The sequence below is a fragment of the Apis cerana genome, linkage group LG2 (genome assembly GCF_029169275.1).
Source record: "Apis cerana isolate GH-2021 linkage group LG2, AcerK_1.0, whole genome shotgun sequence".
NCBI lineage: Eukaryota > Metazoa > Arthropoda > Insecta > Hymenoptera > Apidae > Apis > Apis cerana.
The window spans coordinates 6,917,504-6,934,994 of NC_083853.1; the positions used below are offsets into that span (position 1 = coordinate 6,917,504).

The window sequence follows — 17,491 nt, forward strand, 5'->3', positions numbered from 1 at the left end:
CTTGAGTTTGGAAGGTTATGGATTAAAGCTTCGGGGTGTGGCATCATATTGTGTTTTATAAAATAAATAAAATATTGTATACTTTTATGATGACGGATAAATTTATTTTTTAAACGTGACGAATGTGAAGTATCTGTTTTCAACGGTGTGTGTGACGCTACTAAAATTTCAACCACCGTCTAAAATTTGTTTCTCAAATGGAACAAAATTTTTTAAATGTATTTACAACAATATTACGTTTTCAGTGCTTTAAACAGAAATTTATATTATTTGAACGGGAATATATAAATTTAAAAATGTTTATAATATTTTCCAATTAATTTGCATATTGATGTGTATTTATATATAATATTGACACAAGGTAGTTGATTGTTACTTGGTAGAATACGGTCCATGAAATCACGTGTATTAAAGTCTACGTGGGATGTTGGGCGCTATCACCCCCACGAACCCCCACGAGTATACCGAAATGTCTCGGCTAGCCGACTACTTTGTTGTGGTCGGCTACGACCACGAAAAAGAGAGTAAGTATTTAGTTTTTAGTTAAAATTACATTTTAAAAATATGTCCATATTTTTAACATTCATAACTAATAAGCATTTAATATATGACAATAATATGTAATTATTTATAATAAATTTATTAAAAAATGTCAAATATAAATTTATATGATAATATGATATATAATATATATAAATACAAACTAAATACATATTAAATAAAACAAATATATAATTTGTAAAAAAATAATATTATATTATATTAAATAAAAATGATTTTTTATTTATGTGATAATTATTTATATCAATTTTATTTAAGAAAATTTTTATTATAAAAAAATATAATTTATTGAAATATAGTAATAAAAGTTTAATATATATATATATATATATATTATTTATTTTTATAGGAGGTGGTATAAGTAATGGAATTATTTTACAAAGATTTCCAGAAAAAGATTGGCCAGATACACCATTTATAGAAGGCATAGAATGGGTAGATTTTTTTATCATATTTTCATGTTTTATAATTTTTTTTGTAATGAATTTTATTTTACAGTTTTGTCAACCACAAGGATGGGCCTTATCTACAGAAAGACAAGAACCACGATTTTTTGTATCTATTTTAACTGACATTGATGCAAATCGTCATTATTGTGCTTGTATGTGTTTCAATGAAACAATATCTATTTTGCCAAGTAAACCTGTAGATGAAGAAGAAGATCCTGTAGATGGTGATAGTCGTTCTTTGGTTAGAACAATACCTACAATTGCACATCACAGCATTATGTATGCACCTAAATGTCTGGTGCTGGTTTCCAGACTTGATTATATTGAAACTTTCAGAGTATGTATATTTTATTTATATTAAAATTATAATTAATTTTAAAAATACAAATTTTATTTTTATATTAACATTTTAGAATTGCCTTGGTATTATATACACTGTTTATGTAGAAAATCTTGGAATACCATTAGAAACTCTAGTAGGAAACATATTAGGTTGTATACAAGTACCACCTGCTGGTGGACCACAAGTAAGATTTAGTATTGGTGCAGGTGACCGTCAAGCACTTCAACCTCCAATTAGTCCTTCTCTTCCAATAACACACAGTAGCGTTAATCTTTTATTTCAACAACTAGGTAAAAATAAAATAACTATTATTAAATATTTATATTATTATTATAAATATATTAATTATAAATATATTTTCATACATTTTTATTAAATTACATTTGCATTTTAGGAATCCGTAATGTATTAGTATTATTTTGTGCTGTTATGACAGAACATAAAATACTTTTTCATTCTGCAAGTTATTCACGATTGACTGAAGGATGTCGTGCTCTTACTGCATTAATGTATCCATTTAGATACACACATGTTTACATTCCTCTTTTACCAGCAGCTTTAGTTGAAGTACTCAGTACACCTACTCCATTTATTATGGGTGTACATAGTTCACTAAAACATGAAGTTACAGAACTTGTAAGATATTTAATAAAGCTTTGTATAATATTATTTTTTATTATATCAATATATTTTATTAAGTATCATGTCCTTTTATAGATGGATGTAATAGTTGCTGATTTAGATGGAGGTTCTATTATGGTTCCAGATGGAGTTTCACTTTCATTACTTCCAGAACCACTTCTCTCACAAACACAAGATGCATTATCTTTAGTATTACAACCAGAATTAAGTTGTGCAGATTATGCTTTTCCACCACTTGCAACAAGAGCTCCTCATTCTCCTATGTTGGATAAAGAATTACGAGCAGTTTTTATGAGAACATTCGCACAGTTATTACAAGGATATAGAAGTTGTTTAACATTAATAAGAATTCATCCAAAGCCAGTCATAACATTTCATAAGGTTTTTAATTATTATTTGATTTTAATTATTATTAGTTTATCAAGTTTGTAATATATAAAAATAAAAAAGAAATATATAAATTATATCTTTTATTTTTAGGCAGCTTTCTTAGGAGAACGCGGCTTGACCGATTGTGATTTTACAACTAGAGTTTTGGATTGCATGTTTTTTACTTCCTTTATTGCAGAAAGGGGACCACCATGGAGGCCTTGTGATGTATGGGATGAATTATATAATAATTTAAGCGATCAATTAAAGCAAGAAGCACAAGATCATAGTAAGTAATAATTATATGTAACTAATAAATAAATATATTAAATAATGTATAATAATAATAAATTATTTATAATTTAAAAAATATATTTATATACAATAAGTATCATTTCAATATTAGGGCTTATTTTAACACATATTCAAGAATTAGCACAACAATTATATACAAATGAAAATCCAAATCCTCAACCATATGTACAAAAAATTTTAAAGCCACCTGAAGGAGCATTTGCTAGAATACATCAGCCGCTTTTACCACGCATTAATCCAGAACAAGTTCAAGCAATTATAGATGAAGGTCTTACAAAAAATAATCTTAAAGTTAGGTGTGTATTGGAAATATATATTGTGTGTGTGTGTGTGTGTGTATTATTTCTTTGAAATTTATATTTATATGTATATTTATATGTGATATTTTATAGATTATCATCATTAAGACCATCACAACCTCGTATTGTACCTATGGGTCCACATATTTCATTTGTTCATGATACTAGACATTTGGTTAGCAATTCTGCACGTAGATTGGAAGTTCTGCGTAATTGTATAAATTGTATATTTGAGAATAAAATATCTGATGCTCGTAAGACATTTCCAGCTGTTTTAAGAGCTTTGAAAAGCAAAGCTGCTCGTTTAGCACTTTGCATGGAATTATCACAGCATGTTGTGGGAAATAAAGCCATGTTAGAACATCAACAATTTGATCTTGTAGTTCGATTAATGAATTGTGCATTACAAGATGATTCATCTATGGATGAGCATGGAGTTGCTGCTGCACTTCTTCCTCTTGCTACAGCATTTTGTAGAAAACTTTGCACAGGAGTAATTCAATTTGCATATACCTGTATTCAAGAACATCCTGTATGGCAAAATCAACAATTTTGGGAAGATGCTTTTTATTTAGATGTTCAAAAAGATATTAAACGTTTATATCTTCCTGGTGAAAATTCTCCACCACGACTTATAAACGATGGTATCTTAAGTCCTATTAGTCCACGGGATGGCAAAGAATTTCCATTTCGTGATCGATATTCAATTTATCAAATTCAAGAGCCATCAGCTCTTGAAATAGCTGCTGAACAAATGAGGATTTGGCCAACAATCGATTCAGAAAAACAAAAAGAACTTATTGCAAGTGAAGAAAGCACTATGTATAGTCAAGCAATTCATTATGCAAATAGAATGGTTTATCTATTAGTACCATTAGATATAGGAGCAAAAACTCATCGTCAAGATAATATTTATGATGATGAAAGAGCAAGTAATAGTATTACAAATAGCGTAGCAAGTGATAGTGGTGATGCAGAATCTGGTTTTGAAGAAACTGATCCTGGAGAAACTGGTAGTGCTGTTATTCGAATGGTTTCACGATTTGTAGATCGTGTTTGTACTGAAGGAGGTGTAAGTGCAGAACATGTAAGATGCTTACATCAAATGGTTCCTGGTGTTGTTCATATGCATATTGAAACTCTTGAAGCTATACATAGAGAAAGCAAAAGATTACCTCCAATACAAAAGCCTAAAATTTTGACACCTAATATGTTACCTGGTGAAGAAGTTATTATGGATGGCTTACGCGTTTATCTTTTGCCAGATGGTAGAGAAGAAAGTTTTACTTCAGGATTACCAAAGATACCACCACTCTTGCCAGCAGAAGGAGCAATTTTCCTTACTAACTATAGAATTGTATTTAAAGGAATACCTTGTGATCCATTTGCTTGTGAACAATTAGTAGTTCGTGCTTTTCCTGTAACATCTTTAACTAAAGAAAAACGAGTTGCTGTACAACATTTAGCACATCTAGATCAATGTTTACAAGAAGGTCTTCAATTACGATCATGTACTTTTCAATTGATAAAATTAGCTTTTGATGAAGAAGTTACACCTGAGAATATTGAAACTTTACGAAAATTAGTTCATAAAGCTCGATATCCACCTCATATTTTTCATCATTTTGCTTTCAATGGTCAAATATTAGTTACTCAAACTGCACATCATAAAGGGAAAGAAAAAAATGCTACTCTTAAGTAAGTAATTTTTTATTCAAGTTCTTGTATGTGTTAATTATTTATTAAAATAAAATTATTCTTTTTTCTAGAGGATTTGCTAAAAAAACACTTTTAAAGACTGCGCGTAAAGCAGGTTTTAAACCAAAACAATCGTCAAAAAGACAAAAATATGTCTTACCAAATATGAACATGATCAGTAATAATAAGTATATGACATCACCTGGTCGAATGAGTTTACCAGTAACAGATAATAATGATTTAAGTCATGATGATGATCTTAGTGGTAAGTTAAATTTTAATATTTTCAATATTTTAAATTTTTTTTATGATTAAAATTTTTACAGTAGATGATTTTGAAATTCCTGGTATTGTAACTCAACCACCAACTGATGCTAAAACTTTAGAACGATTATCAGAACGTAGTTACGTTAGAGATTGGTCTCGATTAGGATTATATTCAAATGGGCCACACAATAATCGTAGAAATGAACCTTTTCGATTATCTTCTGTGAATTGTGCCTATATGATTTGCAGAAGTTATCCTGCACTTCTTATAGTTCCTTCATCAGTATCAGATGAAAGTATTCGTAGATTTTGTCGATTATATAGACATAATAGAATACCTGTTGTTACATGGAGGCATCCAAGAACAAAAGCACTCTTAATTAGAGGTGCTGGTTATTATGGAAAAAGTGTCATGGGCATGTTGAAAGCTCATCCAGCATCTGCTGGTAACTTAAAAGGTATTTATTAAAAATTATCTTGAAATTTTTTAATTTTTAAATATTTCTAATATTTCTAAATATTTATTTTATATTCATAGCAACATCTTCAGAAACTACATCATCTTTAGAGCAAGAAAAATATATTATGGCTCTTGTAGCTGCTACTCCTTTATCTGCATTAAGACAAGGTTCTGCTTGGGGAATGTCTGATAGTTCTCTTAGTATTGATTCTTTATTGTTAGCTGCTGAGGATCGTAATGCTACACCCGAACAATCACGACGAAATCCATTTAATAAAGCTATAGGGACATTAAGGTAGATTTTTATTTATTTTTTTGTAATATCTAAAATTTTATGAGATTAATAAAAAGTATTTACTAATATTTAATAGTATTAGTAATATTAATAATATTAAATAGTATTTAAATTTAGTAATATTAAATAGTATTTAAATAGTATTAAAGATTATTATTATTATTTTTTTTTTTTTACAGTTCTTCAGGAGGCAAGGGACCTAAGAATTTTGGTCGTTGGGGTTCATTAAAAGATAAAAGACATAATTCCCAAGCTTCTTTAACATCAGTTCATCAACGTGGAACTGTTAGACATTCAGCTGATTCGGACAGCGGCACAGAATGCGTGCATACTTTTCAACGTGCTGCATTATATATTCTAGGTGAAAAAGCTCATATGAAGGTAATATATAATTTAATTAAATATTTTAATTTATTTAATTATTTTAGATATAATGTATTTCATTAAAATTAATTGTTTTATGTAAAAGGGTGTTAAGGCGGAATCAGCACCAAAAACAGACTTTATTCCAGTGGAATATTATGATGTAAGACATACCAAAGCTGCATTTAAAAAACTTATGCGAGCATGTGTTCCTAGCTCTCCAAATATAGAGCCTGACCAAAGTTTTTATAAGTATGTGCAATTTATTTATAGTTAAATATAATATTATATTATTAAATATAATTTTATTATAATTTATATTATTTCTGATAAACAATATATATAATTTCAGATTAATTGAAAGTTCAGAATGGTTACAACAACTTCAAAATTTAATGCAATTAGCCGGTGCTGTAATAGATTTAATGGATGTTCAAGGTTCATCAGTAGCTGTTTGCTTAGAAGAAGGTTGGGATACTACAGCAACAGTATGTTCTGTTGCTCAAGTATGTCTTGATCCACATTATAGAACAATTGAGGGTTTTCGAACTTTGATCGAGAAAGAATGGCTTGGATTTGGGCACAGATTTGGGCACAGAAGTAATCTTGCAGCAAATTCTCAAACGACAAATTTTACTCCTACCTTTCTTCAATTTCTCGATATAGTACATCAAATTCAAAAGCAGTTTCCATTAGCATTTGAATTCAACGAATATTATTTAAAATTCTTAGCATACCATTCAGTTTCTTGTCGTTTTCGTACGTTTTTATTGGATTGCGAATTTGATAGAGTGGAATGCGGCATTACTGCTGTTGAAGATAAGAGAGGATCATTAACAAGTCATCATAAAGGTGTAGATACAGGTAGTGATGATGAAACAATTTATCCTGGAGGTAGATTAGCAGGAACAAACACAGGGTGTAATCTTGGTCAAAGTATATTTGATTACATCGAAAAACAACATGCACGGTGTCCCTTATTTTATAATTTCATGTATACTCCTAACACAGAAAATATGGTATTAAGACCTGTTTCACATTTGCCAAATCTTGATATGTGGCAATATTATTTAGAAGAAGAATTAGCTCATGGACCTGCATATGATTTAGAAGTATTACAACAAGATTCTCAACAAGAAGAAGAAGCAGAAGCTGCTGATGGTGTAGTTAAAAGTAATCGTAAAGTAGTTACACAAGGGTAAGATTAAAATTTATGACATTTTTTTCTCTTTTATTTTTATTATTTTATTAATATTACGATATATTATAGATATGACGGTATAAGTTCAATGGTACCCGATCAATTTTCTCATCTTTTAGAGGAAATTCATAGATTAGAAACTGAATTAGGCCATTTACCACAGAAATGGAAAGTTCTTTGGGACAAACTTGAACTGCCAAATACGGATTCACTTGCTGTTAGTAACAAATATTTAAAAATTATATAATTTTATTTAATATAACATATTTTTATTTTTTATATAGAGACATGCATCATTTAGCACTGCATTAGTTAGATATCATGGTCGATTAATTCATAAACGTTCCACATTAGAATTACTTTTAAGAGGTAAACTTGCTAGTGGAAGTTCTTCTGGAAATGATGGTTCCGTTTATGCACATCCTCATAGGTAATTTTTATGAAATATGTGAAGTCTTAATTTAAATCAACTAAATAAAATGTTGAATAATTTAGTTTGTATTTTTAAAGATTTGAAAGATTAGATTCAGCAACTCCAACTCATTGTGATGCTTGTTCTGGTGTGTTATGGGGACCTGTAAAAGCTGGTTTACGATGTGTGGATTGTGGTCATGTGTGTCATGATAAGTGTGCTGATGCAGTACCAAAAAATTGTACAAAATACAAGACAGTAACTGACAATTTACAAACACATACACTTACGCGAAGCGGTGGGGACAATGGAAGCGTAAATTCGAGTATGAATATTATATTAAGTTATATTTTTCAATTATTTTATTTATTATTAATATTATTATTTTTAAATTATATTTTTAGTAAATTATAATTATATTTTTTATCAGTATTGTAAAGTACTTTATTTAACATTATAAAAAATTCACATCTAGGTGTTACTACAATACAAACCTCTTCACAACAATATTATGAACAATTCTCTAGTAATGTTGCTGAAAATAGAACTCATGAAGGCTACCTTTATAAACGAGGTGCTTTGCTTAAAGGTTGGAAACAGAGGTGGTTCGTATTGGATTCTATCAAACATCAATTAAGATATTATGATGCCATGGAAGATTCTCATTGTAAAGGATATATAGGTTTGAAATCAATTTTAAAGTGGAATATAAACATAATTTTAATATTTATTTTAATAATAATATCTTAATAATCATATAAATATTTACAATTTTACAGATTTAGCTGAAGTAGTATCTGTGACTCCAGCTCAGCCAATGCCAGGACCACCAAAGAAAACGGATGATAAATCATTCTTTGATGTAAGTATATTATTATTTTTTTATTTTTTTAAATATATTTTGAAATTTATTATAATATACACACATATACATACACGTGTATAATATATATTTATATTTACAGCTTCGTACAAACAGACGAACGTATAACTTTTGTGCTGGTGATGCAACAACTGCACAAGAATGGATTGAAAAAGTCCAAGCGTGCTTACAATAGCTTGATTATAACTCTAATTTAAATTGTGCAAGTGACTGATAGATTAAAACAGATTTTAATTTTGTTACATAATATTGTATAGTCTAATAGTACATATTATAGACTGCAGTAATTTGCTTTAAATATTTTAAAACCAACAATTGTTGGATTGAACAGTATCATAAATTGAATGTGATGTATTCATATCCTTGACATAGCATTATTATATAAATGTATATTGTAACTATATATAATTACGTTAAGTTTTAATTATTTCAGCTGGAAGATAAAAGATCATAACATACTCAATTAAATGTTAAATTTTTTTATTTTGTTTATGTTTTTAATTTTAAATGAATATAAATAGAGCGTAAAATGTGTTAAAATATTAGATAAAATACCTATTCTGTGAATTATTATGAATATTATTGTTACTGCAATTACAGTTTTAATCAGAGAAGATATGATCTCGCTTGTTAAAAGATAAATTGCGAATGAAAACAAAGATATATTTTGTTTTCGAAATTTGATGTATTATTTGTTTAGTAATTCTATTATGTTTATTAGTAAAATTAAAATTAAAAAAAATCTTATATTCATTTTTAATTAAATTTATTTTTGGATTTATAGTATTTTTTGAAATATATTACCTTTCTATTATTGCACATATCATGTATAGATTTTCTGATAAATAAAATTTTCAAATTTAGTATAAAAAAAAACTATATAACAAATATTATAAACAAATTATGTGCAATTTATTTAATACTTCGATATTATTAAGAAAATATATATTTAAATGTGATGTTTCAAATTTTATAATAAGAACTATCAGAAAGAAAATTGTTTTATATTTATTAAAATATTTTTGTTTTCTAATAATTCAAATTCATAAAATTTATAAAAGAAATAAATTTTTAATTTTAAACTATTCACATATTTACTTATTGACTTACTATACTTGATAGTTTATGATTTAAGATTCTAGGGTAAAATTTGTTCCTAACTTCAATTTTCTTGATTCTCCAAACTATATGAAAGTATAGTATATATGGATCCGTTATAAGTATTTTTAGTCTATGGTTAAAGGGCGTTTTATATATAATCGAAAATCTATCAATGTTCTATCAGTTGATAATTTTTAACATATTTTTAGTTGCCTAAAACAGTGAAGGTAGTTTAAAATAAAGATTTTTTAAATAATGTTTTTATTAATTATTTTAATTGTCATAAATATTAATGATTTATTTTATCATTTTAATGAAGTGAAAATATAAAATGTCATTTAATTTTTAATATAATATTTTAAATATAAAATGCTATTATATATTATATTTTAAATATTTTTTATGTTTTATATTCAGTAAAATTATAAAGAATATTTCACTTTTTGTTTAAATTAACAATCTTAAATATTTTATATTATAATTAGTATTAATACATAATATTGTACTATACATATATCCTGAACATCGATCCATTTGTGATTTACTATATTGTATTCTTATTTAATTTTTTCAATCATTTTTCTATTGTTATATTCAAAATATATATTTCTTTTTTCAGAATATAGATTCAATTATAATTAAAATAATTCTGAAAACTCTTAAAAATTTAGAATGACAGATTCAAAATATTTTACCACCACTAAAAAAGGTGAAATATTTGAACTTAAATCAGAGTTAAATAATGACAAGAAAGAAAAAAAAAAAGAAGCCGTAAAAAAAGTAAGTTATTAATAAAATATTTTCCAATTACTCAATTTTATATAAAATTTATATATAATAATTCTCTTTTAATTAAATATTATTATAAATAGTTAAGTAATTTTATGCAGCAAAGGTATAATTTTAAAAGGTAATTTATTTTTATAAAAGGTAAGTTACAAAAATCATTGTTGATCAAATTTTGTTTTAAATATAAATTTTATATTATTATTTATATATTTATAAAAATTTATAATTTACATTTAATTAACAAATCTGTTTCATGCTGCATAAACAAAAGGATGAGTAAAATCATACAATAAAAGTTTCTTAAATTTAATGAATTTTAAAAATATTGTAATATAATATACATAATATGCTGTATTCATTTTTTAAATATTTATTTTTTTAATTTTATTATTATTTGGAAGATTAATACAACCAAACATAAATTATATCTATTCTCTTATTTAATTTAAACATAAATTATATTTATTTTCTTATTTAATTAATAGTATATGTATATTTCTATTTTTTTTATCATTTATTTATTATTTATTTAAATATTTAAATATAAATTATGTGTAGGTTATTGCTTCCATGACTGTGGGTAAAGATGTGTCAGCACTCTTTCCTGATGTGGTCAATTGTATGCAGACAGATAATTTAGAACTCAAAAAATTGGTGTATTTATATCTGATGAATTATGCCAAAAGTCAACCAGATATGGCCATCATGGCTGTCAACACATTTGTCAAGGTAATGTAACTTAAAAATTTAATAAATAATTTATTATGTTTTATTAATGCACTTTTATCCTCTATATATTATGACACTTGGATGATGTTGAGAGTCTCTATCTGCAAAGAGGCAAGCTGGAAAAAATTTATAGTAGTTTTTTTATATATCAAAAATTTTTCATATAAATTTAATATTAATTTTGCAGCCTGTCTCACATCATGTACAGACCGTGCTTTGCAAATTACATCAGTTTGCACAGAGCTGTCTGCGTTATGGGACGGAATGTATTATTTTTTCCTCTTAATGAATTGCTTATTTTTCAAAGAGCACGAGGCTGGAATTTGGCTGAATATTTATTATTAATTTTAAATTATACAAGAATATAATAATAAATTTTATTGATTTAAGTTATTACTACCAAATTCCAGAATTTTTCTTCAGTTAAGCATTGAGAATAGAAATGGATTTATTAACAGTTATAATATTTAGCAAAATCATTAAAAAATTTACTGGAAGGGCTCACAATATATATGTTAATTTTTAATATTAATTGCACTAATATATTATGCTGGTTTTCAAAATTGAGCATGAAATTTTTTCAACAAGTTACAAAAATATTATTTATATTTAAATAGCTTATAGAAAATTGTACAATAATACAGTTATATTTGTATACAGTTATATTTGTATTAAAAATATAATTGGCCTTATAAAAAAATTAAATATAAAATAGTTTCAATGGCAGAATCAATTTATTTTCTAGATATATCTAATGTGTAAACAGCATGAATAAATTCATTCCTTAAATGTCTATTTTACATGTATGATTGCATTATAAATTACTGCTTGTATGCAGTGCATATATTTTACACTATTTGCACGCAAAATGTTTTGGTCTTTATAAAATTTTAGTCTTAATTGATAAGTGTAATGAGTGTTAAAATTAATATTTCAATGTAATTATTATGAACACATTTTGATGTATACATTTTTAAATGTTTAAATAAATATCATGTAACATATTCTTATGTGCATGACATTAAACTCTCTTTTAATGTAAATTTATAATTTAATTTTAATTTGTGAATTAAAAAATAAAAAAAATTATAAAATAAAAAAATTATAAAAAAAGATCTTATCTCGTGCTCTTTAAAAAATGATCAGTTCTGATCATCACATTACATTAAATGGTTGATAAGTATAATATTTAACAATTAATCAAAATGGTGACGGTGACCAATTTGACCTTTTTCGTTCTGACACGCAAAAGGAGCTAGCGACATCTCCGATGACAAAGGTACCATACCACTTTCTACTTCGTTAAAATTCATGGGTTGAGATAGATAGCCACTGCTGTGACTAGACTTGAATCCCTGGCTTGCCCGATTTTTGCGCAGGATTGCGAGGACCCAAATCCGTTGATCCGAGCATTAGCAGTTCGCACAATGGGTTGTATACGTGTGGACAAGATTACTGAATATCTCTGTGAGCCATTGCGAAAATGCCTGAAGGATGAGGATCCATATGTTCGTAAAACTGCAGCTGTTTGTGTAGCCAAGCTTTATGATATTAATGCAGCTTTAGTTGAAGATCAAGGATTTTTAGATCAATTAAAAGACCTTTTATCAGATAGCAATCCTATGGTAAATAATTTGATTTTATTTATTATTTAATTTTAATGTAAAGATTATTGATTATTTTTTATTTCATTCAATTTTTACATTAGGTCGTTGCAAATGCGGTAGCCGCATTATCTGAAATTAATGAAGCAAGTCCAAGTGGACAACCTCTTGTTGAAATGAATGCGCAAACTATTAATAAATTATTAACAGCACTTAATGAATGTACAGAATGGGGTCAGGTTTTCATTTTAGATTCTCTTGCAAATTATTCGCCGAAAGATGATCGAGAAGCACAAAGTATTTGTGAACGTATTACTCCACGTTTAGCTCATGCTAATGCAGCAGTTGTTTTATCTGCTGTTAAGGTATAAAATTATAAAATTATAAAATTATAAAAGTTATCTATTATAAAAGTATAAAATTATAAAATTATAAAAATTATAAAATAAAAGGTGAAAAATTAATTATTTGTAATTAGAATTATAAATATTTATTTCTTCTATTATTAAAGAAAGATTTTTTTTTTTATTTAGGTATTAATGAAATTAATAGAAATGTTACAATCAGAATCTGATTTTGTTGGTACATTAACAAAAAAATTAGCTCCACCTCTTGTAACTTTACTTAGTTCTGAACCTGAAGTACAATATGTAGCATTACGAAATATAAATCTTATTGTTCAAAAACGTCCAGATATTTTGAAACATGAGATGAAAGTTTTCTTTGTTAAGTATAATGATCCTATTTATGTTAAACTTGAAAAATTAGATATTATGATTCGTTTAGCATCCCAAGCTAATATAGCTCAAGTTTTATCTGAATTAAAAGAATATGCTACTGAAGTTGATGTAGATTTTGTACGAAAAGCTGTGAGAGCTATTGGTCGTTGTGCTATCAAAGTTGAGCCTTCTGCTGAACGATGTGTTTCAACTCTTTTAGATCTTATACAAACAAAGGTATTTTAAAATATATACAGAAAAATAATTATCTATATGAATAATATATATATATATTTCTATTTTATTAGGTTAATTATGTTGTTCAGGAAGCAATTGTTGTTATAAAAGATATTTTTCGAAAGTATCCAAATAAATATGAAAGTATTATTTCCACTCTTTGTGAAAATTTGGATACACTTGATGAACCTGAAGCACGTGCATCTATGATATGGATTATCGGAGAATATGCAGAACGAATTGATAATGCAGATGAATTACTTGAAAGTTTCTTAGAAGGATTCCATGATGAAAATACACAAGTTCAATTACAATTACTCACAGCAATTGTAAAATTGTTCCTTAAAAGACCTACAGATACTCAAGAATTGGTTCAACAAGTTCTTAGTTTAGCAACTCAAGATTCTGATAATCCTGATCTACGAGATCGAGGATTTATTTATTGGCGATTACTTAGTACAGATCCAGCAGCAGCCAAAGAAGTTGTACTTGCTGAAAAACCTCTTATTTCGGAAGAAACAGATTTGTTAGAACCAACGCTATTAGATGAATTGATATGTCATATTTCAAGTTTAGCTTCTGTATATCATAAACCACCTACTGCTTTTGTTGAAGGTAGAGCAGCAGGTACTAGAAAATCATTACCTGCAAGAAGTAATTCGAATGAAGATTCAACTCAGCATGCAGCACAACCTCATGCTCAAGTTATTCCTGCTCAAGATTCTTTAATAGGCGATCTTCTCAGTATGGATATTGGTAAACAAAATTTATAATTGTTTATTATTATTATTTATTATTGTTTTTACTGATTGTATAAATGTATATTATGTATTATGTTAATTTTTATAGGTGGTCCAACTATGGTTACTCCAACACCAGCTTCTCAATCAGGTTTAGGTTTAGACTTATTAGGAAGTGGTTTAGATGGAATTTTAGGTGGAACTGATACTGGAAATACTGCACCTGTTGTATCTCAAACTACTACTGGACTTCTTGGTGATATATTCGGTTTTAACCAAGGACCTACTTCTTATATTGCACCTAAAGTTAATTGGTTACCTGCTGAAAAAGGCAAAGGATTTGATATATGGGGAACATTCTCAAGAAAGTAAGTAATATAAATCACAAATATTAATTAAGAAAATATAACTATTTATTTTGTAATAGAAATGGACAAATTAGTATGGATATGACATTTACGAATAAAGCAATGCAACCTATGGGTGGTTTTGCAATACAATTAAATAAAAACAGTTTTGGTTTAACACCAGCAGCTCCATTACAAGTACCAAGTCCTTTAAATCCTGGTACTAGTATAGATACTAGTGTAATTTTATCTACTGCTGGTGCAGTACAACGGATGGAACCTTTAAATAATCTTCAAGTTGCAATAAAAAATAATATTGATGTATTTTATTTTGCTTGTATTGTTCCCATGAATGTATATTTTGCAGAAGATGGACAATTAGATAAAAGAGTATTTCTTAGTACATGGAAAGACATACCTGCTCAAAATGAGGTTTGATAATTAATTTCCTTTTCTATATTATTATTTATTATACTATTTCTATATTATATGTTAAATAAATCGATATATTTTAATATTTTAGGTACAGTACACATTGAAAGGTGTAATGCTAACGGCGGATCAAGTTGTACAAAAAATGCAACAAAATAATGTATTTACAATCGCTAAAAGAAATGTTGAAGGACAAGACATGTTATATCAATCTCTTAAATTAACAAATACTGTTTGGGTATTGAATGAATTAAAAATTCAGCCAGGAAATCCTGACGTTACTGTAAGTTAAAATTTGAATTTAATTTTCAATATTTATTGTATATTTAAAACATTTAATAATTAATATATTTTAATTATAGTTATCTTTAAAATCTCGTTCAGTAGAAGTGGCACCAGGAATATTTCAAGCATATAATGCAATTTTGCATTCTTAAATAGTAAATTAAATAATTTAATATTAAATTATATCATATGTTGCACTTTATGTCAATATTTCGTTTATATAAATCATTTATACATATATTATTGCATATAATTTATATAACTAGAAATTATAAAAAATATTTGTTTGTATTTTATCATAGACATAATAAATTTAATATATTGTTAAATTTATTATAAAATAGATGTAACTTGAAATAAAACCAAATTATGTTAATTATCAATATATATATATTGTATTTATTTTTATATAATTAAGGCATAGATTATATATATATATATATACATATACATACACATATGTATATATATATAATCATACGCATATGTATATATAAATATATTTAAATTTTGTAATTATTAAAAAATAAAATTATTTTATTTTTTAATTGAAAATAAAAATAGGACATAATAAATTTAAAAAGTTAAGTAATAATTCTGTTTATTTATTGAATATAAAGAGAAATGTATACATTATATTGTCTTAACCATCATTATATTAGCATTGAACTTTTCTTCTAAATGAACAACCTTCTGTCAATCGAGCTTTACCACCTGTGGATGTACACAATATTGTGCGACATCCATCACATTCTACTGATCTCTGTGCATGTGAAAAGATAGTTTTGATAGCATAACATCCAGGACATTTCACATCCATAAAATAGCTATTTGGCTTTTGTACAAGCCTTTTTAGTTTATGTTTTCTTTTTTCTTCAGCTGGACTTGGGTGAAGAAAATCCTTAGCAAGAGGCATTCTGTAAAAGAATGAAACTATAAAATATAAATGTAAATTTTAGACGAATATTTTTAAATAAAATATTCTAAACTATTTTTACAACATATGATGCAATTTAAGACAATATGTATTTCTATTCATTATTTAATTTTTAATTTTATAAAGAATCATAAATATATCATAAAACAAATTTATATTTTTTAATTTTTTTACTAAAGAATAAATATATATTAATTTTTATAAATATAATATACTTTACAAAATCTTATTCGTAGTTATATAGATATTAGATATGAATTTACACGATATTACTATTATAGAAATAAAGAGAATATTTTGTATATAATTTCAATTTATTTTTTAATGAAAAATAAATTAAAAAATATTATTAAAATAAATGATTTATGAACAATTCTTTATGCATTATATTTCTTGCATATTTATAATTACATACAATAGTAACATGTACTTTGATGCTGTAGGCATATACATTAATGCAAGGAAATTTAGTAAAAGTAAATGATAATTTTTTATATATTTATAATATATATAATTTAATATTTAGTTTGACTCCTCATTTACCTGATTATGTTTTTATTTTGCTTTAAATTTAATAATTACACTTTTTACCACGTGTTTTTACAACAACGTTATGAACTGAAAAGAACAGGAACCAATTGGTTCTATATGAATAAATTCCCTACTAGTGAATCAGTGTTATCAACTCATTAAATTCAAATTAATTGTAAAAAGAACAAATGATAAATATCAATAAATTAATATAAAATAGTTAAAAATTTTTGCAAATAAAATATTACATTATATAAATAGAGTTTAAATTTTAATTTACGAAATTTAAATTTTGAACCTAAAGTTTAATTTTTATGTGCACGTCTGTGTGTATAATAAATTGTTATACATTATGAACATAATTTATATTTAATAGATTTTACTTTATATTGATGAATTATTATATTATTAATATTTAAAATAATATATTAAAATTCATATGTTGTAATATTTTATAATCAGTATTATTTTCAAGTGTTAAAA

At 26.1% G+C, this 17,491-nt stretch overlaps 3 protein-coding genes across 6 annotated transcripts; 2 read left to right on the top strand and 1 right to left on the bottom strand.

The window, feature by feature from the left end:
* Positions 1 to 4: 4 nt before the first annotated feature.
* Positions 5 to 9,032, top strand: LOC107996834 (myotubularin-related protein 13). Of its 3 annotated transcripts, XM_062070931.1 has the most exons (22): positions 5 to 145; positions 246 to 524; positions 911 to 996; positions 1,060 to 1,347; positions 1,424 to 1,643; positions 1,748 to 1,989; positions 2,071 to 2,376; positions 2,476 to 2,653; positions 2,771 to 2,975; positions 3,072 to 4,676; positions 4,748 to 4,941; positions 5,003 to 5,401; positions 5,482 to 5,698; positions 5,878 to 6,079; positions 6,168 to 6,313; positions 6,414 to 7,259; positions 7,332 to 7,479; positions 7,547 to 7,692; positions 7,773 to 7,999; positions 8,150 to 8,356; positions 8,454 to 8,536; positions 8,640 to 9,032. In XM_062070931.1, exons 2-22 carry the CDS (start codon positions 425 to 427, stop codon positions 8,730 to 8,732), a joined length of 6,138 nt encoding a protein of 2,045 aa, XP_061926915.1. In that variant the 5' UTR covers positions 5 to 145; positions 246 to 424; the 3' UTR covers positions 8,733 to 9,032. The 3 variants fall into 3 exon arrangements, with proteins under 3 accessions (XP_061926915.1, XP_016910600.1, XP_016910602.1); XM_017055111.3 differs by lacking the exon at positions 5 to 145 and having other exon boundaries at positions 169 to 524; positions 5,006 to 5,401; XM_017055113.3 differs by lacking the exons at positions 5 to 145; positions 911 to 996 and having other exon boundaries at positions 252 to 524.
* Positions 9,033 to 9,728: 696 nt separating this feature from the next.
* LOC107996860 (AP-1 complex subunit beta-1) lies at positions 9,729 to 15,927 on the top strand. 2 transcript variants are annotated; one of them, XM_017055154.3, is made up of 12 exons: positions 9,729 to 9,885; positions 10,278 to 10,438; positions 11,006 to 11,176; positions 12,429 to 12,455; positions 12,556 to 12,801; positions 12,885 to 13,145; positions 13,314 to 13,736; positions 13,808 to 14,492; positions 14,586 to 14,844; positions 14,904 to 15,255; positions 15,347 to 15,538; positions 15,618 to 15,927. In XM_017055154.3, exons 2-12 carry the CDS (start codon positions 10,331 to 10,333, stop codon positions 15,690 to 15,692), a joined length of 2,799 nt encoding a protein of 932 aa, XP_016910643.1. In that variant the 5' UTR covers positions 9,729 to 9,885; positions 10,278 to 10,330; the 3' UTR covers positions 15,693 to 15,927. The 2 variants fall into 2 exon arrangements, with proteins under 2 accessions (XP_016910643.1, XP_016910644.1); XM_017055155.3 differs by lacking the exon at positions 12,429 to 12,455.
* A 197-nt stretch (positions 15,928 to 16,124) lies between these two features.
* Positions 16,125 to 17,182, bottom strand: LOC107996706 (small ribosomal subunit protein eS27). Its single transcript, XM_017054878.3, has 2 exons — positions 17,021 to 17,182; positions 16,125 to 16,457 (listed from the first exon to the last, which is right to left on the bottom strand). The coding sequence occupies exon 2, from the start codon at positions 16,454 to 16,456 to the stop codon at positions 16,199 to 16,201; it is 258 nt and encodes an 85-aa protein (XP_016910367.1). The 5' UTR covers position 16,457; positions 17,021 to 17,182; the 3' UTR covers positions 16,125 to 16,198.
* Between the last annotated feature and the right edge of the window lie 309 nt (positions 17,183 to 17,491).

Coding starts and splice junctions, on each gene's coding strand:
- LOC107996706 (XM_017054878.3), bottom strand. CDS start 16,456: ATGCCTCTTGCTAAGGATTTTCTTCACCCAAGTCCAGCTGAAGAAAAA.
- LOC107996860 (XM_017055154.3), top strand. CDS start 10,331: ATGACAGATTCAAAATATTTTACCACCACTAAAAAAGGTGAAATATTT. Junction 14,493..14,585: donor TCTTCTCAGTATGGATATTG/GTAAACAAAATT, acceptor TAATTTTTATAG/GTGGTCCAACTATGGTTACT. Junction 15,539..15,617: donor CAGGAAATCCTGACGTTACT/GTAAGTTAAAAT, acceptor TTTTAATTATAG/TTATCTTTAAAATCTCGTTC.
- LOC107996834 (XM_062070931.1), top strand. CDS start 425: ATGTTGGGCGCTATCACCCCCACGAACCCCCACGAGTATACCGAAATG. Junction 7,260..7,331: donor CGTAAAGTAGTTACACAAGG/GTAAGATTAAAA, acceptor GATATATTATAG/ATATGACGGTATAAGTTCAA. Junction 8,537..8,639: donor ATGATAAATCATTCTTTGAT/GTAAGTATATTA, acceptor TTATATTTACAG/CTTCGTACAAACAGACGAAC.